This window comes from Pteronotus mesoamericanus, unplaced genomic scaffold, assembly GCF_021234165.1.
Source record: "Pteronotus mesoamericanus isolate MK-2021 breed Mesoamerican mustached bat unplaced genomic scaffold, CSHL_Meso_final contig_164, whole genome shotgun sequence".
Taxonomy (NCBI): Eukaryota; Metazoa; Chordata; class Mammalia; order Chiroptera; family Mormoopidae; genus Pteronotus; species Pteronotus mesoamericanus.
The window spans coordinates 15,109,675-15,136,692 of record NW_026555065.1 but is presented as its reverse complement, the minus strand read 5'-3'; the positions used below and the strand labels follow the sequence as shown (position 1 = coordinate 15,136,692).

At 35.6% G+C, this 27,018-nt stretch overlaps 1 protein-coding gene across 2 annotated transcripts in view; it reads right to left on the bottom strand.

The window, feature by feature from the left end:
* DMXL2 (Dmx like 2) overlaps positions 1-27,018 on the bottom strand; it is a 134,525-nt gene that overhangs the window by 93,148 nt on the left and 14,359 nt on the right. For both annotated transcript variants that reach the window (XM_054565427.1, XM_054565428.1), the window contains exons 2-6: positions 15,598-15,723; positions 13,119-13,190; positions 10,642-10,720; positions 9,666-9,801; positions 8,938-9,004 (exon numbers count right to left, since the gene is read on the bottom strand). In XM_054565427.1, coding sequence (XP_054421402.1) covers positions 8,938-9,004; positions 9,666-9,801; positions 10,642-10,720; positions 13,119-13,190; positions 15,598-15,723 — 480 coding nt within the window. The remainder of the gene's footprint in view (positions 1-8,937; positions 9,005-9,665; positions 9,802-10,641; positions 10,721-13,118; positions 13,191-15,597; positions 15,724-27,018) is intronic.

Here is a 27,018-nt window from a genome sequence, read left to right as displayed (position 1 = left end):
CTTAAAGAAGACCCTTTAACATTTCATATCGTACTGGTTTGGTGGAGATGAACTCCTTTAGCTCTTTCTTGTGTGGGAAGCTCTTTATCTGTACTTCAATTCTAAATCATAATTTTGATGGGAAGAGTAATCTTGGTTGTAAGTCCTTGCTTTTCATCACTTTGTATATTTCCTGCCTATCTCTTCTAGGCTGCAAAGTTTGAGAAATCAGCTGACAGTCTTATAAGAGCTCTCCCTATAGGTAACTAACTGCTTTTCTCTTGCTGCTTTTAACACTTTCTCTTTGTTTTTAACCTTTGGCATTTTAACTGGGATGTGTCTTGGTACAGGACCCTTTGCATTCACCTTCTTTGGCTAAACTTGTATATCTATTTCCTTCATCAAATTAGGGAAATTTTCTTTCATTATTTTTTCAAATACATTTTAAATTTCTTGTTCTCTCTCCTCCTTCTGGCACCCCCATGATGGGAATGTTGGTACACCTGAAGTTGTCCCAGAACCTCCTTACACTATCATCACTTTTTTGGACTCTTTTTCCTTCTTGTTGTTCTGATTGGGTGTTTTCTGCTTCCTTATATTCTTTATTGCTGATTTGATTCTCGGCTTCATCCACTTTACTGTTGAGTCCCAGTAAATTGTTCATTTCAGTTAGTATAGCGTTCATTTCTGACTGGTCCTTTTTTATGGTTTCCATGTCCTTTTCTATGCTGTTGAAGTTTCAAGTTCACTGAGCATCCTTATAACCAGTGTTTTGAACTCTGCATCTAGATCACTAGTGTCCATTTTGTTTAGGCTTTTCTTTTCTGGAGTTTTGTTCTTTCATTTGGGTATTTCTTCTTTGTCTCCTCATTTTGCAGCCTCCCTGTGTTTGTTTCTGTATATTAGCTAGAGCTGCTACAATGCCCTGGCTTAGAGGAATGGCCTAATGTAGTAGGTGTCCTGTAGGGTCCAGCGGCACAGCCTCCCCTATCGCTCAAGCTGGGTACCATGTGAGCTGTGTACAACCTCCTCTTGTAGTTGAGCCTTGATTGCAGGTGGAAGGTCATTGGGAGGGACTTACTCAGGCCAGTCAGCTTCAAGGACTGGCTGTGACCACTGACCACCAACCTCCGACCACCATGAAGGATCAGCTATGCAGGGGCCAACTCCTCAGAGCAAGACTGACTTCAGCAGGGTTCTGATGCCCACTGAATCTACCCCTTGGGTGTGCCACTAGTGGAGGTGGTTGGGTGATGGTGCTCTGACATGGCCTATAGCTGTCCATTCGGTGCTCTGGAGTCTCCCTGGAGGCACAGGCCAAGGTGAGCTACCACTTGTGTTCTGTCCAGGGCCATCTGCCATGAGCTACAAAGCAATCTGCAGATGGCTGCTACTTGTACTGGGCCTGGAGGTGCCCAAGCGAGGCCAAGCTGTGAACCAAGGCCAGCTACTGCTAGTGCCAAGCCTGAAGCCACTTAGCAATAGGCACAGGGCTCACTGATCAGATGCTCCTTGTTTAAGATGATTTAGGCAAATCTGAAGCTTGAGGCAAGACAAGCCATTTGTATGGAAAAGTCACTGGAAACAGCTTGGGTGGACCCAAAAGTTGAGTGGGTAAAGCCTTAGGGAATCACCAGGGTGGGGCAAACAGTGTGAGCTAAATTGATGGAGTCTCAGATGTAATTCCCACCTGCCTTCTCTGTTTGGAGAGAGCTCATAAAAGGAACAATGGCCACTGTCAGCACTTCCGTCTGGAAAAAATCTGTCCCCCAACTCTCAACCTGATGACAGACACTTCAGTTCCTCCCCATGTGCCTCTGGTGCCTTTCAATCTGCTGCCCCTGTGCTGGAGCTCAAAGGGAGTGAGTCTAGGTAAGTCTATCTGTGGGCCCTTTAAGAGGAACTGCCTGGGATTCTAGCAATTTGTCTTCCACAGCTTTAATCCTCACTCGTTTTTACAGCCAAAAGTTATGGGGACTTATCTTCCTGGCACTGGAACCCTGGGTTGGGGGCAGTCTAGTGTGGGGCTGGGACCTCTTGCTCCCAATTAAAATGGAAGGTGAAATAAGGAGTTTCCCAGACAAAAAAAAAAAAAAAAGGCTAAAAGAATACACCTCCACCAAACCAACACTGTAGAATATGCTAAAGGGACTACTTTAAGAAGATGAAAAAAAAGTCTATGAATACCCAGTTCCTTTCACAGTCACCAATACTTGATATTACCAATATTTTTTAATACCTATTAATCTGATTGTGACAACAATGTGCTATTTTAATAGTTACTTTATATTTGTTGAAACCAAACCTGTTTTTGTATATTTCTTGCCTATTTCTATTATTTTTAAAAAGCTTTAAAAGATTTTTTGGTATTCTGTATCTATTTTTTGATTAAACGTTTGTAGAATTTTTTTCCTAAAAAAAAACAAAAACGAACCATTAACTCTCTTTTAGATGTGTTGCAAATACTTTCCCATTCTATTACTTGTCCTTTAACTTTTCTTATACGTATATTACTGTACAGTCTTAAATGTTTAATATAGTCATATTGTGAATATTTTACTTTATAGCTTCTGGGTTTGAATATTTTACTTTAGGGTAAGAAAAATATTATCTTGTATTTTCTCCTACAACTCCTTAGATTTTACATATTGATTTTTAACTCACCTGAATATTTTTTGTATAATGTGTGAAATAGGGCTTTATATTTGTTTTATTTCAAGTAATAGCGGTCCATGCACCTTATTTGTTGATTAAGTCTTATTTTCCCGACTGATTTGATATATCAATTTAATCATATATTACATTGTTAGACAGATATATACATTTGTCTCTAGAATGCTCATTTTATTTCACTGATGTATTTGATTATTTCTGTGCTGGTGTCATGTTGTTTTAATTGCTGAGACTTTATAATGGATTTAAATTTTATAATATTTTATAATGGACTTTGACATTTAAAAAAATAGATACAATCAATCTGCATTTAAGGAAAAAAATAAAGAGAGAGAGAGATGGAACTCCAACCTTTTGCAACACCATGGATGGAACTGAAGAATATTATGCTAAGCCGGTTGATGAAAGACTGATACCATATTATCTCACCTATAAGTGGACTCTATTCAACAAAATAAACTAATGAACAAAATAAATCACAGGCACAGAAACATGGAGCAGACTGAAAGTGACCAGAGGGGATGGGGAAAGAGGACAATAGTGGAAAGAAGGGGAAGGGACTAGACAAAGAACAAGTATGAATGACCCATGGACGTGGACAACAGAGCGGGAATTGACTATGGGAGTGGGGGGTGGGGGTGGGATGGGTGGAGGGGAGATATGGGGGAAAAAATTGAGACAATTGTAATAGAATAAAATGATTTATAAATTAAAATTAAAAATAAATAAATATAAAAATAAAACAAACATAATAATAATACAAGTGATAAATGATGACAGCTTCAACCAGATTATAACAGTGGAGATGGTAAAGAAGTGAGCAGATTGGGGATATATTCTGAAGGCAGAGCCATCAGGGCAGTGGTGAAGAAAAAAGGGTAGAGAGCAGGAATTCCATTTCAGACACATTTACTTAAAGATGTATATGAGCTATATACAGGGGTAGGCAAAAGTAGGTTTACAGTTTTTCATATTAAAATAATTAAATGATAAATAATACAAGAATAAACATTTTCACATACTCACAACTGCAAACCTACTTTTGCCCACCCCTGTATATATCTGTAAGTCTGGAGATCAGGGGAGATGTACAGGCAATACATACAAATTTGAAGCCGTTAAGATATGATGAAATTGCTAACGGTATGGTTAGAGCAGAGGTCCAACAAAAAAGCCAGGGAGGAGTCCAACACTGTAAAGTAGGGGAGCCAACATGATACGAGCAAACTAAGAAGGGGCAGCCAGAGAATTGAAAAGAAAATCAAATGAGTGTGTTGTGTCCTGCAAGTAAACCGAAAAAGCGTTCAAGGTGGAGGAAACAACCAACTGTTTACTAACCACAGGATTCAGTAACAGGAACTCACTGATGACTGTTTCAGAGGAATGGTGAGTAGGCACCACAGAAAATAAGAAAAAAAATCTTGGAGACAGCAACTGTAAGCAGCTCTTTCATGGTGCTATAAAGAGGGTAGGAAAATGTGGCAGAAGCTGAGGGAGAAGGTCAGGACAGAGTTTTTGTTATTATTGTAAGTTTGTTTGCTTTAGAATGGGCAAGATTATAGCACATTTAGTAAGCTATGCTGTATTAGTCAGCTCAGGCTGCCATAACAAAATACCACAGTCTGGGTGACTTAAACAAAGATATTTATTTTCTCAGCAACTGTTAGTCTGAGATTAGAGGGCCAGGATGGCTATGTTCTAGTGAGAGCTCTCTTCCTGGCTTGCAGAAAACCACCTTCGTGTATTGGTGAGAGAACAAGCTTGCTGGTATCTCTTCCTATAAGGGGACGATTCTATCATGAGGGCCACTCTCGTGGCCCCATCCAAGCTTAATTACCTCCCGCAGGCCCCATCTCCCAAATACCAAACCATTGGGGGTTGGGGCTTCAACAGATGGGATTAAGAAGGGGGCATAAACATTCAGTCATGCAAAACATATGCCAATGTGATGACCCAGAGGAGAAAACTGAGAAGAGAAGAGACAACTGCAACACTGATGTCCCTGAGTAAGAGAGAACAAATGGCGTCTAGTACACAACAGAAGAAACTGGCCTGTAGAAGAGCACAGACAGTTCATCCTTGGCAACACACAGGAAATCAGAACAAACAGGAACGAATGTAAGGAGATGAACTAATATAAGTAGGTGATAGGAACTTATCAAAGTTCTCTTCCAACTGCATCTGTCTTTCAGGCAACAACCCACAGTAAACAAATGCCGAAGTGAGTGACTGGACTGCCATAACGGAATCTACCAATGCCCTGTGGCATAGAGCTCTGGTTTTAAATAGCTACAGAGACAACACAGAGAGTCGATGCAAAGTGAGAAGTCAGGTCCGAGGAACCTGGATAATGCAAAAAAAAAAAAAGGCTAACAATTACCCCAAAATAAAAAGATGAGGTCAAGAAAAAACCCTCTCCAAAAAGGGATATGGTGGTAATGAAGGGTCCATCTGCACCTGAGCTGTGAGTGGAGGAAAAAGTCTCCACTGGGCACTTATCACCGAAAAACAGGCCTCATGAGACCCAAACACACACTCTGTGGGACCCAAAAACAAGCAGAGAATTTAATTTTAATTGGGTGTGCCCACAGGTGCCTGGCAGAAGCTACATAAACCTTTTCTGGAAGAATGCACACTCAACAAAGGCCTCAAATAAATCCCCAACAATGCACTTGCAATAAGTACTTTCAAAGTGAAATACAAAGCTAGTCTATATGGTTATATGGTGCTCCGATACCTAACACACCTGGATTAAAATCCCTGCTCTACCTTTTGATTAGCTCTGTATTCTACAGAAAATTCTCAATCTGCAGTTTCCTCTTCTATAAAATAGGAACAGTACAGACTACCCCAAAAGCTTTTTGAAGGCACAGTTTCTGGTACTTAACTCTCAATAATTAGTATCTGTTGGCATTACAGTACTAGTAGTTGTTATTATTCTAACTACAAATTACTTTTAAGTTTTACTTAGTAATGCAAAATAAGTTGTCACCACCACTAAAGTGGTGCATCAGGACTTGCTCCAGCAAATATCAAGATAATTTGAATGCTATAGCAATTAAGACAAGTTGCATTGGTACAAGGAAAGACCAAAAGACTAAAGAAAAGAACTCAAAAACAAACTCACACAAATATGGACACCTGATTTTATAACAAAAGTAGTTAATACAGAGCAATGGACAAAGAAGAGGCTTTTCAATAACTTGTGCTGGACAGCTGAATAGCCATAAAAGAAAAAATAAAACTTGACCTCTTCTTCAAACCATACCTATAAATTATTCCACATAAATTTTAGACCTAAATGTGGGAGACAAAAAAATAAAATGTCCAGATTTTAGACCAGAGGTTCTTTGTCTGAAGTCCTCTACCCAAGGGGACAGGGGACAGATTTCAAGATATAAAATACATCAACTGTATCCTCTCATGCCTTAGTATTTCACTTCTAACTAAAAGCATCTATATATCTTTGCATGAGGTTTTCTAGGAGTTGTATAATGAGAATTAACAGCCTGCCCCACCCCCCAACCATCAGCCAGTGACTAACGTGCATGAAAAACATACAGGAAGAACATGATGTTGTGAGGAACACTGGCTCCCAGAGTTACCCAGATTTAAGCTTATTAATCACCTGCATGGTAACACATCCTTTACCAAGCACCTTCACTTCACAGCCTCAAATCCAGTATATTTCTTTGTGATAATTCCTCAAATTATTTATTTATACTCAAATCTTTGTTTTGAGGTCTGCTTCTTCAAAAATCAAGAAAACTAACCATGAATTTGAGTGGGGGAAAAACAATTACTTTTATTTCATAACTGCTAATTATGATATTACTAATGCTGAACTTCAGTTATGATATAAGCAAACCAAAGTAATATGAGCAGTATTTGTGACTTTGTCTAATAAAATCAAGATGTCTTAATATTACATTATAGTTCTGCAGATATCTCAAAATAGTTTGTACACTCCTCACTACTTTGAAACTGTGAGCAACTACTTAGTTTACTGCCAAACTGCTACACGATTGCAGTCTTTCTCTCTGTAATGTTGTACATTCTTCCTGTCTGTGATGTCACCAACTGTTCAGCAACTACCTCTGTGCCAAGTAATTATTCAGCCACAAAACAGTTGAGTGTTCTACAACTAGAGAGGAACTCAGAAGCCTTGGGTAAATTCTGGTGTTCTCAGAAAAACTATCCTCCTCTTATAAAGTGTAATATGTAAGTTTTAATTCCATAAAAGCACTATAATTTACCTTTAAACTGTGATTTTTAAATGTAATTTTTTGTTACTGAATGCATTAATATAAAAGTACATTGTGGCTATCATCACAAATGTACTTTTAATATCTTGAAGCTGTATTTCAAAAACTATATGGTATCATTTTTGTAAGTTCAAAACTATGCAAAACTAAACACTATATTATTTGAGAATTCATACATGTGACACTATTAAAAAAGATAATGAAATAACACATAAAATATGGGATTCTAGTTGCCTCAGTGGGACGGGAAAGAGGAAATGCAAGCAGGAACATAAGGAACCCATTAGCTTTATGCTCTTTGTCTCCAATTAGATAATTGGGATATGTATATTTGTTTAATATATTTCATATTTATGAAATATTTATAATTCAAAAAGGAATATTCACAGAATAAGGAAAACTCTTGAAAATTAAAAATGTCATAGTAGGAAATAATTATTTCACAGTTTAAGATGAAAAATCCCCCAGATATTAAAAAACATAAAGAAATGAAAATAATTTTTAAGAAATTAAAATGATGAAAACATAGAAAATAGGAGAAGGGAAAAATGCAAATTAGAGGATCAGTACAGAAGGATCCACATTGATTAAGGGGAGATCCAGAGAGACAAGACAACACGAAAGAAAGGAAATAACACAGAAGAAAAAATAAGATAATCTCCCTGAACTGAAGGACATGAGTTTTCAGATTGAACAGGCCCACCAAATTATCTGCACAAAAAATCATTATTCCTTAAAGATACATACTAAAATACTTATAGACGACTTCACATACCATGACATCATCATGAAATTTCAGAACTTCAGGGATAGGGGAAGATTCTTAAAACCTCTATAAGCTGAAGATGGGGGAATATGGTCATAATGGTACTGTATTCCTCAAATGGCAACACTGGAAGCTAAAAGGCAATAGAACCATGACTTTAAAAATTCTGAGGGAAAAGTATTTTCAACCCAATTTTCTGCCCAGCCAAATCAAGCTATAAAAGCAGAAGAAATATTTATTCACATTTTTAAGTCCTCGAAACGTTTTTTCCCCATTCAACTTTCTTAAGAAATCTACTAGGCAATACCTCCATCAAAACAAGGAAAGAGGAAGATAAATGATGCGAAGAAACAGGGAATTTAACAAAGGAGACAGGCAAAGCCAATCTCCTGAGATCACTAAAAGAAAGTCCCCAAATTACAGCTCTGCTACTTTAGACTCAGAGAGCAACTAAAGCCAAATGGAGCAAAGAGAACACACATCTCCAAGATACCTCCTATGTTAGACTGTAAATAAGAAAAGATTCAAAAACTGTCAAAAGTTTAGGAAATGAATTAGGTATACAGAAAACTAAGCAAATAGAAAAACAAAGTAATCATCAACACCAAAGTAATTATTCTGTGAAGAATATACTGCACAATCAATAATGTGAATGATGAATACTGATTTACGCAAAATTATGAGCTACCTATGACAGGAATAGGGGAGGAATGAGAAGCAATATGTGTATGTGCTAGCAGTAGAGATAAGGTTGGATTCATTAGCTAGGGAACTAAAGTCTCAGCTCCTTAGAAGGAAGGAAGGAGATGATACCTAAAAACAAAGGAAAAAGCATCAAGAAATGGGAGCAAAACCTGGGAGCAAAACCACGTTATTTAGAAACATGGAAGGAAGGACCAAAATACGCAATTTTACAAATAACTGCCTCCAGGAAGAAGGGAGTGCTTCTTTTGCCTGTGATTCTAGTGGTACTGTTTTACTTTTTAAGTTATGAATATATGATATTTTCAAAAGAAAATTAATTTTTAAAAACAGACTTTTTCTAAAAGGTCAAATAAGAATAATAATAGCCATTATTTCCCAAGTGCCTACTATCTATGGGAAACATATCTGATCTTATATAAATCTATCACTATTCCTCAGGCCAGCTTTGCAGAGTTAAGATTATCCCAATTTTACAGATGAGAAAACTGAAAATGAGAATGAATAAGGAATATTTTTCATTGTTTATTTTATGTTTTGTTTGATCTTTACCTTTCCAGCAGTAGCAAAATATTCACCATCAGGGGACCATTCCATCAAATGTACAGATACTGAGGTTCTAAAAAACAAAGTTAAGCAGTTACCATTTTAAAAATCCGGAACACTGTAGGTACAAATGGCCAAAATAAGATTATTAACATCATCAGAACAAGAGTGTCTTCAACTCTCTGAAAATAAAATATTTCACATCCCCCAAAATACAAATTAATTAAAACTAATCCGAAGTTCACTTTGGAGATCCAAAAAGGAGTGCAATTAACATACATAAATGACATCTCCACCTACAAGTTCTGCCAACGTCCTAAATACACGTTAAAAACTAAGCCCATCGTCTTCCCTGGCTAATTGGTCCCCTTCACATAATCCACACTGTTAACAGTTCAAATACCCTTCCACTTGAAAGAGTGGCTGGCAACTTCCATCACATCTTTCCCTCCCCGTCACCATCCACCTCTCTTCCCTTAATGAGTAATTCCTCTGTGCCAACCGTGTCAGACCAAGTTCTGAGGTTATACTATAAAAATATTTGTCCTTTTCTTAAATAATCAACTATAACATAGATTGAACAAAGATATTATAAGTTTTGGTTAGAAAAATTCTGTGTTCTAGGTTTCTAAATGCAATAGTACCATCAAAAAGTAAAGATGATTATGAAACAGAACATATTTTGGGAAACATTTTTTTAATTAATAAACATAACAACAGAGTTAGACACTAACTTGCACTGCCAGATGCATTTCCAATCACTTAAAACAGGAGGAATTTTATTATCAGCTTCTTCCTCTTCTTCCAGAATGTCACCTCCTGGAGGAGCCCACAACTGAATAGAATCAGTTGCTGTCAACAATCTGTTATCTGAAAATTAGAGAATGTTCTGATGAATAAGCAAAGATTATCTAGAGAGAGAACACACATGTGGGCTTCTAGACTATACAGTACAAAATAAGCAATGTTGTCTATGCAAAACACTGTGGGTATATCCATTTAAAAGTTCAAGAATCCCTAGACAAGAAAGAACAGTTATAGTGAGAAACTTGAGAACAAAAAAGAAAAGCTGCATTGGCAAACAGCTATTATGTATCAGGTAAATCTTTTTAAAAAATAACATAAAAGGTAGAAAAGTCCAAAAATTACTACATACAATGTTGTTAGGATGTAAGACATAACTAAAAATTAATGAAATTTGTTTTTCTACTTGGAATATAAAAATTACCCTTCATTAATTATGAATGTAAAAGGGAACAAAAATCATTATCATTAGAGGTTTCTAATCTTTCAAAATTAAGGACAATAGCTTCCTGAAATACAAATAACAAAACAAGATAGTTTTTTGGGGGGGCGGGGTTCTGTTTAATTTCTGATTTTCTTTCTTAATATATACAATAAAGGGCAAAATGCAGCACATGTTCACTAAAGAAGGAAATCATCGTTGTTCTGAAAATAAATTATTCAAAGGCAGGGGAGGAAAACACAGAACTAATAATAAATTCAGCACTATTTAAAGCAGTGTATACCAAGAAGAAAAAAAGTACATCATTCACTTGCAAAAAGAAAATATAATGTTGATCATTTTCTTATTATAGGAGACGATATCACACTGCAATCATACATTTAAAACAAATTATTTACTTTAAAAATAGATAAATAAAATAAATTATTTACTTCTCATAATTTCTAAATAGAATCACTGATTACCTTGCGGGTCCCATGCTAAATTGTATGTCACGGAACTCAAAAAAAACTGTCCAGTTTTAAGCCACTGACACTTGAGTTGCTGAAACACATGAAGAGAAAGAACAAAGTAAAGGTATGTTTTTAAAATAATTTCCACAAACAGTACTATTTCATCATTTTCTTCAACTTAAGACTGATCTCAAACAAAGATGAAATATTGCACTATTATTTTCAAAGTACTGTTTTTTAAAAAAAACTTCCAATGGTTCCACTTACTTTTATTCTACCCTATCAAGCTATTTGCCAGGCCCACACAAAACATGTTCTCTCAGACTACCTTCCGTGTCTATAAATACATTCTTATACTTAAAATATCCTATCCTCTCTTCTCCACCTGCCAACTCCTATGCTCACATCAAGATCTAACTCAATCGTCACTTCATTGGTCACCCTGACTTATTATTCATTTATATGCCTGATTCTCCCATGAAATTACTACTCTTTCAGGGCAGGAATTATGTCTTTAGTGCTGTTAATGGCTAGTACACAAATGTTCAATAAACACACATAAAAACAAAATAAATGCACCTTAGAAAGAAGTGCAATGTCTAAAATAAAATTAGATATACCTCCCCAAAAGTCAACAAATTTGAATTATATAAAATCCACAAACCTGACCTATATTATACTTATTTGAATAATTTCCATCCTTTTTTCTATTTTTATTCTAAAAGGTAGAAAGAGATTTAAAGTTTAAAAAGTCAAAGGCCTTTGCCATGAAATAGAGTATCTAAGTAAAAAGTTTAGATATTTCTTTATAGTATATAAATATTTGTAAAATGGCCTTTTGTGAAAGTAATCTGCAATGTAAAACTATGTGACCTTAGGCAAGTTATATATTAACTGCCTGAACAGAAATATTAATAAGTGGCAATTCCCTCTCTCTTTATAGTATCTTTAGAATATTTAACAATTAAATAATTTATTCAAGATTTCTGACTAGCTATAGGCAGAATTTTAAAATATGACTGTAGCCACGGTTGGTGTGGATTGAGGGCCAGCCTGCAAACCAAAAGGTCACTGGTTCAATTCCCAGTCAGTTCAATGGCTGTGTTGCAAGCCAGGTTCCCAGTTAAGGGTGTGTTTGAGAGGCAACAGATCGATGTTTCTGTCCTCCTTTTCCCTCTCCCTAAAAATAAATAAATAAAATATATTTAAAAAATATAAACTGTAAAACTTGAATTTTATTATCCAAAACTAATTTTATAGTTTTAATCAGGGGAAATGTTATTTTTCTACCACTGTTGAACAAACAACAATCACAACAGTATTTTAAATACTGTTCAACAGATCTATTTCAAAGTAATAATTAAATCATTCCTAAAACTATAAACATCGCTAATATTCTTTCTGTTAGTATTTCTTGGAGTATATCTGTGGATCAAATACATGGCAGAAATTTGGAGACTAAGACCTGTAATCTGAATTTTTAAGTCACTCTAGGTGACTTGTAAGCACTCTATAATGTAGTATCCATTTCATAAGACAGGGAAAAGACTAATATTTTAATTGGTATTTTTGGAAATGTAAAAAGAAATTCAAATCATACATCAATGTAACATAAACACCACTTGTTCTAATGTACTTAAGAATATACTTTTTCAAAAAATTACTGGTAATACATACTCTTGGCATTCAAGTTTCACATTGGCAGTTTTGATTATTTGTGTGTGATGGTGGAGTTCCAATTTATGTAGTGATTTTTAAGGGGGTTAATAATTCTAACCATATGGGATATTTTGAATATAACGTAAGGTAAAATAAAATACAGCATCCAAGAATGAATCTTAATGTTTCTCAATATGATATGATAGACCACTTGGCTGGTTAGTGAATTTATCTAAGCTCTTAACTCCTTCAGTCAACAAATATTTAGGAGCCTAATATGTTCCAGAAACAGCCTATGTATTTGGAAAGCACCAATGAACAAAAGAAACAAAGCTCCCTACCTTCATGCAGCTTATAATTAATAAGCAAGATAAGTGTTATGGAAAAAAGTTAAAAATAGAAGGATGGGGTTTAGAATAAAGGTTGTAGAAGCAAGTGACAAGTTTTGAACGGGCAATCAAGGTGGGACCCACTGAGAAAGTACTTTTGAGCAAAGACAAAATAGCAGGAGCTCCAGCTACATAGAGAAAGAACATTCCAGACAAAAGAACAACCAATGCAAAGACTCTAAAATAGGAGAGTAACTCTTCTAAGAACAGTAATAATGCCAGTGTGGCTGGAGTGATATCAGAGAGGATTTAACATGGTTAATCTCAATTAGCAATATTGCAGAAAACCAAGTCTCTAAAAGGCCTAGGTGTATATTCCGAGTGGATGTAAAAGGTCTTACCCTGACCACCTTCAGCACCAGCTCCTAAGAAGCTCTTTATTGCTAACAGCTTGATTCTAAAATTTATTCTAAAAGTTTTCTACTATCATTTAATACTTACACAATTTCTCTTATGAGAATTTATGCCCAAGGGCTCAAAAATACAAACAGCGTTACCATATGAAGCTGCAATCTAAAAAAGAATGAACAGAACATTAATATTTAGGAAAAGGAAAAATAAAGATAACCTTCCTTTCACAATAATGTGTAAACTAATTATATATAATAAAACCCTAATACACTAGTCATGGTTTATTCCCTTGCATAAACATAATTGGAAAAGTACTGAATTAAGAATCTCTTCTCTGTAAGCAAAAATTCACCAGGGTTTATTTCACACATCAAATACAAGGTTGACCTATTCAAAGAAATCATCATTTTTCCGTAAGAATTTTTATTTTAACATAGTAATAATTTTATTAACAAAAACACATTTCAAAAGTACATCTGTCAGAAACTTTACAGTCCAATGAATATAATATAAAAACCATGAGAGGTAGAAAAAGACATCAAAGAGTAACAGGTGTTAAAAATATATCAAATAAAATGCCACTAATTACATAGGCAAACAAAAATACCAACTGGGCAACCCATCTAGAAGGAGGAATAGAGAAAATGGACTAAGGAGAAACCAGAGACACCTACTGCAACTAGAAGAGAAAGAGTGAGGCAGGTATCTCCCAGGGACTTAGCTGGAGCTTCGGGGACCGGGTAGCGTTGCCCTAGGTCATATGCCTGGTAAGAGGACATTTAAGTCCCTCTGCTCCCAAAAACTACCAGCGCTTGCTTTCCACTAATTCGTTGAAAGCCATTTCCTAGTTCATCCTCCTCTTGGCAAGAGGGAATCAACTACAGGGCACAGACCAAAAATCATCCCTTCTGACACCTCTAGACCTATCAGTTAACATATAAAACTAAATAAGGTATATATTTGTTTAAGGCCAGCCAAAAAGACCTACTGTGATTTCAGGGTACTCTCATGCCAACAGGTTATTTTAACTGTTACTCAATGGCTATCATTCTTTCCTAGAAAAAACAAAACTTTTAATCCACAATGGTGGTGGGGAAGCTACTTAAAATGCTTGGCTGAGGTAATAGGCAAAAAGTATTATGAATGATCATATTCAACATGTCAATGAATGAATAAACGATTGTGGCTAGCTAACATAAGGTCCTAAGTGTGAAAGTTATCACAAGGACTAGGGATATTGGAAACAAAAGAGGAGAGAAATAAAAGACAATACATCAAACATGTCACAATTTTGCCTTCTTTCCTTTCAACCTGCTAAGGAAAGTAGAAACATGATTATGAACACCAAGGTCTTATATATTTTTTTAAAAACTTTGCTCCCAGAGATTTGTTTATTGTGATTATCACCAGCATATAAATAATCTACTGAAATTCATCTCCAACAACTATCGTACATCTCTAGGTAGGTTTAAAGCTACCTTGTTTCACCTAGGGAGATGAGCAATAAGAAATTAATAAAAGAAATCTGACACTCTGTGTTCCCTGAAAAGTAAACAACCCTTGCTTAAGGAAAACAATGAGGGAAAAAATCAGAAAAGAAACAAACAAGTTTCAGAAAACACCTGGAAATTCAGTGTTTCAATACTAGGTCAATTATATCACTGGAATGTCATATTACAGTACATTTATACAACTATTAAAGCTTGATACAAGTAGTAGGGTGGAAGAGTAGAAATGGTACAATAATTTATTATTTGGCATAAACTTGCATGATTACTACTTATCACCGTAAGTATTATGATTTAACATATCCTTGAAAAAATTTGTTATTACTCAGTAAAGAATGACTTCTGGAACACTAAGACTGTTTAAGTTATTATTATTATTAAATGGTAAATTATTATGTTACCGTTATTACTGGAAAAATTTCATTTTCATATTCTTGGAGAGCCATTCAACTCTGCTATACAATATTGGCCTTACTGAATTGCTATAGTATACAACATGCTATGTTTACTACATAAAGGCAAAATGTGATGTACATTATGCTTGAAATTTTGGAGAAGGGGTACATAGGATGAACTATGTCAAAATAAACTGTTGTTAAAGTCTGAAGGAATGAACTGTAAGATTCTTCACTCAACAAATAAGCTTTCATTTAATTAATAGAAACTTTATAAAGTACCTAAATATTATATTAGACACTAACAACTTGCTAAATTTCTTGATAAAAATTTAATATGATTATAATTTGGGAGAGATAAGGGGTGCTGGGTAGAGAAAAGTCCACTTCCCTGCTATTGGCTTAACAGCTGCTAGAATTATTAGCTGGCAGAATGTCAGTACCCACAGGACTATGAGGCTCACAGATCTTTCAAGATAGAATACACCTATAGAACAATGAATTACTATTTGCATGAAAACTACCACTTCACCCACTCCTATCAAAAGCCACTTAAGCAAGGCATATTAATAGGAAATTGTAGGTAAGCCTTGTATAAAAGGATAAGAATATTCTAAGATTGTTAAATATATTAAAAGTATTTAATAAAGTAATTAAATCCCTTACTCTTCCATGTTGGTTAGAACACTCCACACAGCTGACTTGGATGTTTCCATGCTTAGCACCAGGAATGATCTGCACACATTCAAAGTCACTTGCCAGAATAACAATATCACAGCCAGATCCATATGCCTTTAAAAAAAAAAAAGTTTTACAGTATGTAAGACATGTAACTTTTGAATTATTATATAATAGTTTAGCTTAGATTTTGTTGCCATTGTAATGTATACTTTGACACATTTAACAAAAATTAATGTAAAAATAATAAGAATATCAATTTCTAAATAAGAACATTAAAAGTCACAAAAAAACCATGAGGTAATGACACCCCACACATTATCATTCAACAACTGCTACTAACAAGAAAAGCGTTCTTTCAGTTCTTCAGCACTACAGCCTCTGTCCTGCCGGTCATAAATCATTCTGTTTAGAGGTTCTCTCCAAAGCTCATCTCAGAAAACCCTAAAGAATAAAAACGCCATCTGAAAGTGATAAGGCATTGAAGGCTGTGACTATGTTCCCAAGGTTCAAACCAGGCTTGAGAAAGATAGAAATCAGATGCATTTTCCAACACAATCCCACATGGCTTAAAGAGCTAGTTAAGTTGACATGAAATCACAAGGCAGAATTACATGCACTAAGGCAAAGATTAAACTTAAACTCACCAACTACCTAAGTGAATCCATGATGCAGCATGGCTCCTCCCTCCCCACAATCTTACCGGACAAGAGAAAGAGAGGAAACCAACCCAAAGTGGTTTCACATGCACACAAAAAAAAGTTAAATAAAAAATAAACTGATTTATATAAAATGTTGGCAAATAGAACTATACAGTCTAGAAAATAAAACGTAACACACAATTAGGTCCTGGAGAATTCCCTTGTTCAACATAACTATAATGAATAAAACCACATATTTCTTCCTATTGCCAAACGTCTTGGTGTATGCGCTTCCTGTTTTGCAATTCTGTGAATTTTATGATGACATAAAGGACAGAAGTTGGTGACATTTTTCTTTTTCTTCCAAATTCACCTTATGATTAAACATTGAAAGTAACTCACCAATCTAATTCTCAAATGAAAAAGCTACATTAAAAGTAATATAAGAATAAAATTTACAAGATATTTTTTTCCTCACTAGTTCTATACCCTTTAGCAATATGGTCATGTCCTACAAAACAGAGATCCAGTCATCAGGGCTGACATGTTCGGACACCTAAGTCGGTGACCTATGCCTTGAAGAGGCCCACATATGGCTGTTAATCTTTAAAATTATATTATCAAAATAATCTTACCCTTGAACAATTATTTCACAATTTCCAAAGTGCAATAGCATTATCTCAACAAAGTGGATTGAGGAAAAGAGCACAGACTTCATCTGGTTTTGAATTACACACGCAAGGTTTTTAATTATGGTTCTATGGTACTGTGTGACCTTCAGCAAGTTACTTAAGCCCTCTGAGCATTTTCTCCTGTGATAAAATGGGAAAAACACTACTTACCTCTTAGGATAATGGTAAAAATTAAAACAGATCATCTATTTGCATAGTACTTACCACACATCATTCAATTAAGAAACAAAACAGTGCACAATATCCCAAGCCTGGGCCAGGGACTGGGAATACAAACCACAAGATGGTGGTCCCAGTGTGTCTAATGGGAAGATGAACAAGTGAATCACCAATCACAACTACATAACAAACTGCCATGACAGCAATATCCACAAAATACTAGCAGAAGACAGAAGGGCCTCAATAAATGTTACATTACCCCTGCTTTAATCTTTGCAGCAATTTTGGAAAATATCTTCATTATCAATGTAACATAAAAATTGAAGTTCATTCATTTGCCTATGATCTCACAGTAAATAACTGGAAGCTGTTCAAACTCTGGTCCTTATAATTCTTATTATCTTTCCCCCAGCATTATTCATCAAAAGACATAAAATATTCCCGTTATTAGTTTACTTGCTTCTCTGAAAATGGGCCATCTCTAGCAACTGTTCCTATAGACAGATAGGCTCTTACTGCTCAATCATTAAAAAGGACGTTTACTCTTCCCTTGATATTCACAACTGCCAGATCTTTTCCAGAGGAGGTGCATCATACTCCTTACCTGTAGGGAATCTTACCCTTGTTCTGATCCTGCAGTAGTTCTCAAACCTGGCTGCATCAAAATCACCTAGAGAGCTTGTTAAATACACAGATTGCTCGGTCCCACCCCAAACGTACTAAATCAGAATTGTCATGGATAAAAGAATTTTGCAAATAACCTATCAAAATTTAAATACAATATACCCTGTGAGCAAATAAATCCCTATTTCACTCTATAAGCATACTTACAAGATTGCAAAAAAAATATATAGGAGGATTTTCACTGCCTCATTATTTATAGTAGCAAAAACTGAAAATAATCATACCACCCATCAGTAGCAGAGTGGTTAAATAAATTACTATATAGCCTTACACTGGAATACTATGCAGCTACTAAAAGTTTGGAGACCAATAGTTGAAAATAGTCTCAAATCCCCTATCAAACTAGTAATTACCATCATAATGGAATAATTATGTCTGGTACTGGTTTCCTGTCAAACTACAGTTAGACAATGCCTGCCTTTTTATATAATATCCAGGGTCACAGCTGGAATGGAATCCCCTAAACTATTACGCACTAAGAGCTTGCAAAAATATAGAAGAATAATATTATTCTATACCTTCTCTAAAGAGTCTGAAGCACAAATAACCCAATTGTGGAAGAGCAGGGGAGTACTGCATCACATGCATTCTATAACTGAAGGCTCATAAGATTTCCATGATTTCTATAAACATGTGTTTAATGTCTGCCTGATTCCTAATACTGTAAGGTCCATCAGAACAAGGACCATGTCCTTGTTCATCATTGTAGTCCTTGCACCTAGCACATAAGCAGCCCTCAAGTAAATATCTGTATAACAAATAAATGATTCAAAATCTTCCTAATGTCTGGCTCCGGAAGCCTAAGTGCCTAGAAACTTGGTCAAAGAACATGGAGTTCAGACAGCTGACGTAACCTAATAATTTGGCCAAGTCTATGACATTAGCTACAAGAAGTGAAAGAGGGATTTTGGCTGACTTTTGCAGTCTAACAGTATCATGGATTTAAAAGACCTACCAGAAGGAAATCTACTAAAGCATTTCTTAATAATTTACCATTTACTGAATCCTATTATGATCAGGAAGTCAGCTAGGGCCTTTATGAACATTGTATCTTCACAGGCTCCCTTTTAAATATGGAGAAACTGAGGCCCAGAAACGGTAAGTAATCTGCCCAAGTTCATAGGAGGATTCATTTGCTTCATAATAAAGACCCTACTCTCCATTGCAACATCCCACTTCTATTCCATTACATGTCTTATTAGTGCTGGAAGGTTCATATTCAACTTTGTAATCCCAAAGTATTTACCACAACACCTCACCCAGAGTAAGCACTCAGTAAAGACCTATAGCTGTGAAGGTTTATACAAAATCTATAATTACTCAAAAAATTACCAATGTCTCAATTTTTGGTCAAAAAGTAAATTTGTTCCATCCTTGTTTTTCAGAATTTGGTTTAACCACAGGAGGAATTGATAATGCAGGAAAGAGTGCTCACTGAGACTAGAAAGCAAATACTAAAATGACCCCAGAGAGTACGGGATGTGGGCTCTTTTGTACTAGATAAATGAAATATCTTTGACTCAGCTGAATATAAACTAACAACTCCACATGTGGGAGACAGGCCACAGGATCAGAGGGAAGTAGAAAAAACCACCAACCAAGACTTTTCTGAAGCAAATGGAATGCCTTAACCAGGTTGTCCTGCTTTAACCAGGTTGTCCTGCCTTAACCAGGTTGCCCTGCTTTGGATCCCTGGTAGAACCGCCCCGTGCCACTGCACCATGAAAGTGTCTTGCATTTATAACAGTACTGACCTTTAAAACACTTTATTTCAAACATAAGGAGCTTGGCCCAAACACACAGGTAAGGCCCAAGAAAAGAGGGGGAGTCACAAAAACACCCTTTCCTTCCATTCATGTGGGAGGATTCCCATTGTGGAAGGACTGAGCTGTCCTTACAATGACAAAGAATGAATAACTAACCAACAGTAACTCATAACTAAGAGACAATCCTGTACATTCAAAAATCAATGGCATGCTTTACAATTATTAATCCTCACTTGTTTTAGCCTTATTTTTGGAGACCAAATCCATCCTATTAGGAAGGAGAGAAGTCATCCCTGCTCTGAGCATTGAATCTAACAACCAGAGTGTAATGAGTATAAGTCACAGATGGTCCCAGAAGGTCTCTGAACTCCTGGAAATTATATATAAAGTAATGTGAATGTATTTGTTTTCCCTGGGTCCACAGGTCTTGTTATTAGTTTGTCTAAAAGAATCTCTTCCTTAGAGTGTGTCATATTATCTATCTCACAATAATTATATGGGAGCTAAGAACTTTAAGTATTTGTTATTACCAAGATTCTTTTCTCTGTTTTTAGTTGTGGTATCCAAACTTCATTAGAAGGGCCTTGCTGATTAGCTGAGGCTGAAAAACAAAGTAACCCTTTTCTGTTACCCCATTAAAATGTTACACTTGATGAAAAAGATTAAATATCTTCTAAAGTCATAAAGCACTCTGAATTAACATACTATCATTATCTTAATAAAGATATTATTGCCTTCTCCAGAGTGTTTAATGTTATTGGGAAGAAGGACTAAGCATATCCAAATAGGCATAACACACTCTTTGTCTTCTCTAACTTCAGTTTTATATATAATTGCCTTGACTACACTATTTTCAGAAGAGCAAACTCCTAATACTCATATTCTACAAGCACTGTTCTAATTTATCAAATATACTTTAAGTCTTAGGTAAATTAAAGTGCAAAGAAAAGAAATAAAACTTTTTAAAAATCTTGCATATGACCTTTCCTATAAGAATTCAGAATACGAATAGATTCATTATACTGGCATATTCTAAGGAGTAGCTGGATGCTTTAACACCCTGGTAGTTTCAGGGTCAAAGTCTGAGATCATTGAGAACCACTCACAAACATCTAAATTTAAAAGAAAAAGAAAAGCATGGATTAATCAAGAGGTGTAAAGTATGTTGAGAGGTTTGTCTACTTTAACAAAGTATAGTCTAACGAAGTTTTACTGTTAAACTCCCATTGCTCCCTGAGACGGAGATTTGATTCATGTAAATATGTTCACTCTTCTACAAATGAGGGTATATGTTAAGAGTTAGAAAAATAATTACTAAAAAGAAGTATTTATTGAAAGTCTACTAGGCAACAGGTATTATACTATGTATTCCCAGTCTTTCTTTCAATTTTAGAAGTTGGTTATTAATCCCACATTAATATAAGGAAATGAAAGTTCATACGGTTTAAATCAAAGTAATAAAGTAACCACATGCTGGGGTGCAAATACAAGTTTTTTTACACTGTTTTATCCACTTAAATAATGACCATCTTCTATGGTTTTGTTTTCTATTGCTCAAATTTTTGTTTTTATTGGTTAATTACATAAATTTAAATTCTTCATTTCTGCTGTGATCTTTGTTCTATTCATAAACAAAAAGCTAAAGAAAAGACAGGGTTATGTGGGCTTTAATGGTTACTTGGTTGTACCAAGTTATCTTGAACAAATACTCTTAGGAAGTCAATGCTGACCTATTAAAAATCCTACAACCAAAAAAACAAAGTACAGATTAACAAAAATTTTCCAATCATTTCCCTCTCTTCATTTTAGTCACCTAATTAAAATTCTAACTGCTATGATGCTCTCAGAATTAAAAATTAACTTCCAGCCCTTGCCAGGTAACTCAATTGGTTAAAATGTTGGCAATCCCAGGTCAGGGCACATACGAGAATCTATCAATGAATACATAAAGGAGTGGAACAACAAATCAATGTTTTTCTCTCCCCCCCTAAAATCAATAAATAAAAATCAATCAATATATAAAATGGGCAAATAGGTTTCCCTATTAATCTAGAGCTTTCGTATATTACTTATCCATTAAAGCCATCTACAAGCTAAATAAACCATTTTAAATGTTTAATTGTATGTTTTCGGTAATAAGATTTTTTATGGAGAAAATAACGCATGTACTAAATCTAAAAAACTAAATAGAAAAATTAAGCCACCTCCTTAGCCTTGACTCTCCTCATTCTGAAGGAGCAATCACTTAAATGTTACCTATAAAAGCTTCCTGAAATGTTTAGTGTACATACAAGTGTATCTATTTATAAAACTTTTTGTAACATAAAGGGATTATGCTACACAAAACTCTGCAACTTTTTTCCACTTAACTAACAATATATATTGCAATTCTTCCATAACAGCAAAGAAGGAAATACCTCATTCTTCTTAATTGTTGCAGAGTATTCCATTTTGTGGCTCTGTCATAATTAATTGAGGTTGTTTCCAGTCTTTTACCACTGAAGCAAAAAAATGCTTCAATGAACATCTATATATAAAATATAGTATGCATTATATTATGCATATGTGTACAAGTATAGCATAGGATAAATTCTAAGATATAATTTGCTGGGTCAGTGATTAAAATGCAAACTGGCCTCCAAAAAGATCATACTTCCCGTGTATATAAAAGTATCTGTTTTTCCACTTTCTCACTAAACCTGATCATTATCAAATGTTTTAATCTTTCCAATTCAACAAAACCTGGCAGCTCCCTGTTGTCTTCATTTGTATTTTTATTAGGAAGAATGTTGAGCATCTCTTCATTATTTATCAGCCATTTATATTCTCTGCAAACTGCATCATTAATGTTATTGGTCAATTTTTAACTGGGTCTATCGTCCTGTTTGTTCTAAATTATTTAAGAGCTCTTTATAGAACTCTTTGTCACAAATAGCTAACAAGTTGTCTTACTATTAAGTTTATACACATAAAGTCAAACCCTTACCATTATCATCGTCTGCCCATCACCACCAGCCCCCCCAAAATAAATAAAACTCTTGTCATTCAGACATGTCTACACTCCAGTGAGAAAAGTGGTGAGAGGGTAGTAAATAAATAAGCAACTCTTCTTTCCACAGGGCTACGAATATACTTTACTGACATGATTCATTCTAATAGACTAAAATCTATTCAAAAATGCTGAATGAGAAAAATAAATGAGAAAATAATTAATATTCAAAAACCTTAGAGCAAAAAAAATAACCTAAATTAACACAGGTAGAGCAATGTCAGAAATAATCTAATAATGACTACTTGTGTGGTAACCAAGGGGACTGACTGTTCCTTTTAGAAAACAACTCATATCAGCATTTGCAAAATTAACAGACTACTTATAAGTAGCACTAGAAAAAAAGCAAAGCTGCCAGTAGCATGCTGAAAAAATCATAAGACAAAGCTTAATATGCAAAACAAAAATCTATAACTAGAAAAGAGAAGAAATTTTTTAAAAATATATTACAAGTGTTTGCGATTAAGTGGTTAAGAGACAAAATAATTTTTAATTTCTTCCTAACAACCCAAAAAAAGCAAATGATCTAAAAAGAACTTTCTTTAAAATTAAAACTTTAAATTTAAAAAAGGACTATTTTATTATTAGTCAAAAACTAGCCAAACTGCATAATTTACTAACAAAATGGAGCTATAACAAATTCTAAATGCTAAGATTAAAAACAAAAACAAAAACAGTCACCTGCAGTCCAGACTAAGCCTATTTCTATATCCCTGAACAAAAACAGGTTTTGTTTTTTTTTTTCATTTACTCATGCTAGTATTATCTGAAAGGAAAATGAGACGTTGTAGAGAGATAAATGTAATAATTAATTAATTTGCTCTAATTAACCACTACAAAACCAGCTATGTCCAGCTGGCCTACCTTCTCATCAAAAAGTAGGTCTGGGAGTGGAAACCAAAAATCATCTCTTATAAATATCTCAGTGCTAAGAATAAATTATTCAAAATATTAATTATCACAAATTTCTAAAGAAAATCATAGTAATACCGGTAAAAATAAGCCCCATGGACTGACTAGCATGTATAAAAACCTTGAGCCACCTTTCAGCCTCTAACTTTTTCTCCAAAGCTTAGAGTATATAACAATTTGCCTCATAGAGAATAATAAAATAAAACACCACTTTTTAAAATGGCTACTTTAAAGAAATTAAATTAACATTTTTTTAACCTTGTTACTAGAAACATGAGTACCTCATTTTGTTTCTTAGTTGGTTCTTAATACATTTTACATTTGAAAGGATTTTAAAGTTAATAATACATGTATTATGTAATACTTAGCAACATTAATATGTAATGTTTATGACAACTGCCAATTATTTTGCAACTACTAGACATTTCCAGAAAATCATTTAACCTAAGTGTTGCTATTTTGAGGGAGACTGTCCTGATAGTGTTCAAAAAATATATTTCCCAAATAATACAATTAAACTATTAAGTTGTAATTAAACTTTCAATATCATCAATACAATGGAAAGAATACATTCCTAAGAGTCTAGAGGTGCTAATACTGACTATAACAATGGGAAAAGCACGATCTCTCTACAGACATCTCCTTCACCAGTCAAAGGAAAAACTGTGCCTAGATTGCTTCTGAAAACCCTTTAAAGTTATAAAATGATAAGGTTGCACAAATTTGCCTCAAACAGTCCTGAGAAAAGATTAAATAATCCAATGTGCACTATTTTATACAGAGCTCAACTTAGCGTTTTTTATCTTGTGACGCTTTTCTTTACTCACAGGTGGCAGAAGTCAACGGTGGTCCATGATAATGACCAGTGGCTAAAAGCCAGCTGGAAAAGATGAGATACACCAACGAAAATCCACTCTGGGGAACTTAAACCAAAACCACCAAAGTCAGCAGAAAGAGTGGAGCTGAGAAGTCATACATATTCAGAAATAAAACTGCTATTAAGAACCATGTGCAATTTGAAATTAAAACCAACAGTTTAAAAAGCTAATGGGTCAGATATCCAAAAACAAGAACGAGCTCATGAGAAACCAAGTACAGTATATAAAATCCCCAAGAAACAGCAGTCTTGGTTCTACCAGCTTTTTAGTTTGAATCACTCTGAAGCTCAACTGCCCTTCCGTGATGGTATATCCGGTATCCTGAAATAAACCTTGTTTTTAACGTCAGTTCATCTGTCCTTTGCCCTGACTAGAACCAAAACCAGTAAAAAGATTAGGGATTCTCCGAGCAGGACTTCAAAGAAAATGCAGAATTGGCCGTGATATTAGAGTAGAGAATGCAATGAGGATGCGAGGGTGGAAAGCTAGCAAAAACAGGATATATAATAGAGGTACAGGTACTAAAGTAGTCAAGTATGATCCCTTAGGATCCAGAATACATACCTAGAGAGAGTAATGCTTTGGAGCACTGGATAGCCAAATGTAGTTTTTTCAGCCTTAAATAAAGAATGCAAAAAAGCAATGAGCAAGAAGAGTATGGTGGACCTGTCACTCTCATACACTCTTGATATCAAACCATATGGCTTTTCTGTAAAACAATTTGATAATATGAATTTAGAGACTACACAGAGATTTAAGTTCTTTGATTCATTAACTCTATTTCTAGGGCTCTAGCCTCAGAAAACATTTAGACATGCAAACAAACACTGCAACTATTACTGAAATGTTTATTGCAGCATTATTTAAAACTATTTTTAAAATGGGAACCACCTAAACATCCTATTCTAGGAAAATTATATTTTATCCTGTCACACATACTGTCCATCTTAGTCACAGACAATTTCTAGAAGACTGTTCCCACTCAGTCCTTCTGAAAGAACGACTTTGGCAGACCACAAGACCAACACCCACTGCAAACAACTGACTGGACCAGGGCTTAACACTTAACTCCAAAGACCATGAATTTCATTCCAAAATACAGGCTGGCCAGATGCGGAAATTATCGAAGACAGATTTCCAGTCAAGATGGAGGCATAGGTAAACGTGGCTCGCCTCATCTCACAACCACAGCAAAAATTACAAGTAGACTACAGAACAAATGTCACCCATAATCGTCAGAATACTGAGCTGTACAAAAGTCTGACAACCGAGGAATTAAAGATGTCACATTCATCCAGACAGGTAGGAGGGACAGACACGCGGAGCCGTGGAATGGATGGTCCCACACCCATGCATGGTGGATAAAAGTCGGAAGGAATACCTCGGAAGCAAGGAATCCCAGCCCCACATCAGACCACCCAGCCCAGGGTTCCAGTGCCAGGAAAGTAAGTCCCCATAACTTCTAGCTATAAAAACCAGTGGGGGTTGAGATGGCGGGATTCTCAAGAGTCTCCTCTTAAAGGGCTCACAATGGACTAAGGACTTACACAGACTCACTCCCTCTGGGCTCCAGCACCACGGCAGCAGCTAGAAGGGCAGCAGTGGCATATGGGGACAAACTGAGTGTCTGGCATCAGGGCCAGTGCCAGAAGACAGCTTCCTCCCAGACAAAACTCCAGAGGCCAGGCAGTGGCAACGTCCCTTATCTGAGCCCTCCCACACAAAGAGCCACAGAGCAGTGACACCATATGTGAGACTCCATCAACCTGGTTTATATGGGTTGCCCTGCACAGGCAATTACCTAAGGCTCCACTCCATCCAACTTACCAGCACACTTTTCTACCATAGGCCACATCACTAGGTCAGGGAGGCAAAGCAGCTCTACCTAATCATAGAAACAAACACAGGGAAGCTGCCAAAATGAAGAGACAAAGAAATATGGCCCAAACGAAAGAACAGAACAAAAAGCCAGAAAAAGAACTAAACAAAATGGAGGTAAGCAACCTACCAAATGCAGAGTTCAAAACACTGATTATCAGGATGCTCAGGACACTCAATGGGTACTTCAACAGCATAAAAAAAATCCAGACAGAATGAAGGTTACACTAAGTGAAATAAAAATTTACAGAGAACCAACAGTGGATTAGATGAAGCTGAGAATCAATGATTTGGAACATAAGGAAGAAAAACACTCAATCAGAAGAGCCAGAAGAGCCAGAAGAGCCCTGGCTGGTGCGGCTCAGCGCACTGAGCGCCAGCCTGTGAACCAAAGGGTCACCAGTTCCACTCCCAGTCAGGGCACATGCCTGGGTTGTGGGCCAGGTCCCCAGTAGGGTGTGTGCGAGAGGCAACTACACTCTGATGTTTCCCTCTCCCTCCCTTCTCCTCTAAAAATAAATAAATAAAATCTTAAAAAAAAAAAACAGCAAGAAGAAAAAGGAATCAAAAAAAAAAAACAAAACAATAGGCCACAGAGCTTCTGGGCCATCTTCAAAAGTACCAACATTCGCCTCATAGAGGTGCCAGGAGAAGAGAAAAACAAGAAATTGAAAACTTACTGAAAAAATAATGAAAGAAAACTTCCCTAATTTGGCGAGGGAATCAAACACACAAGTCAGGAAGCACAGA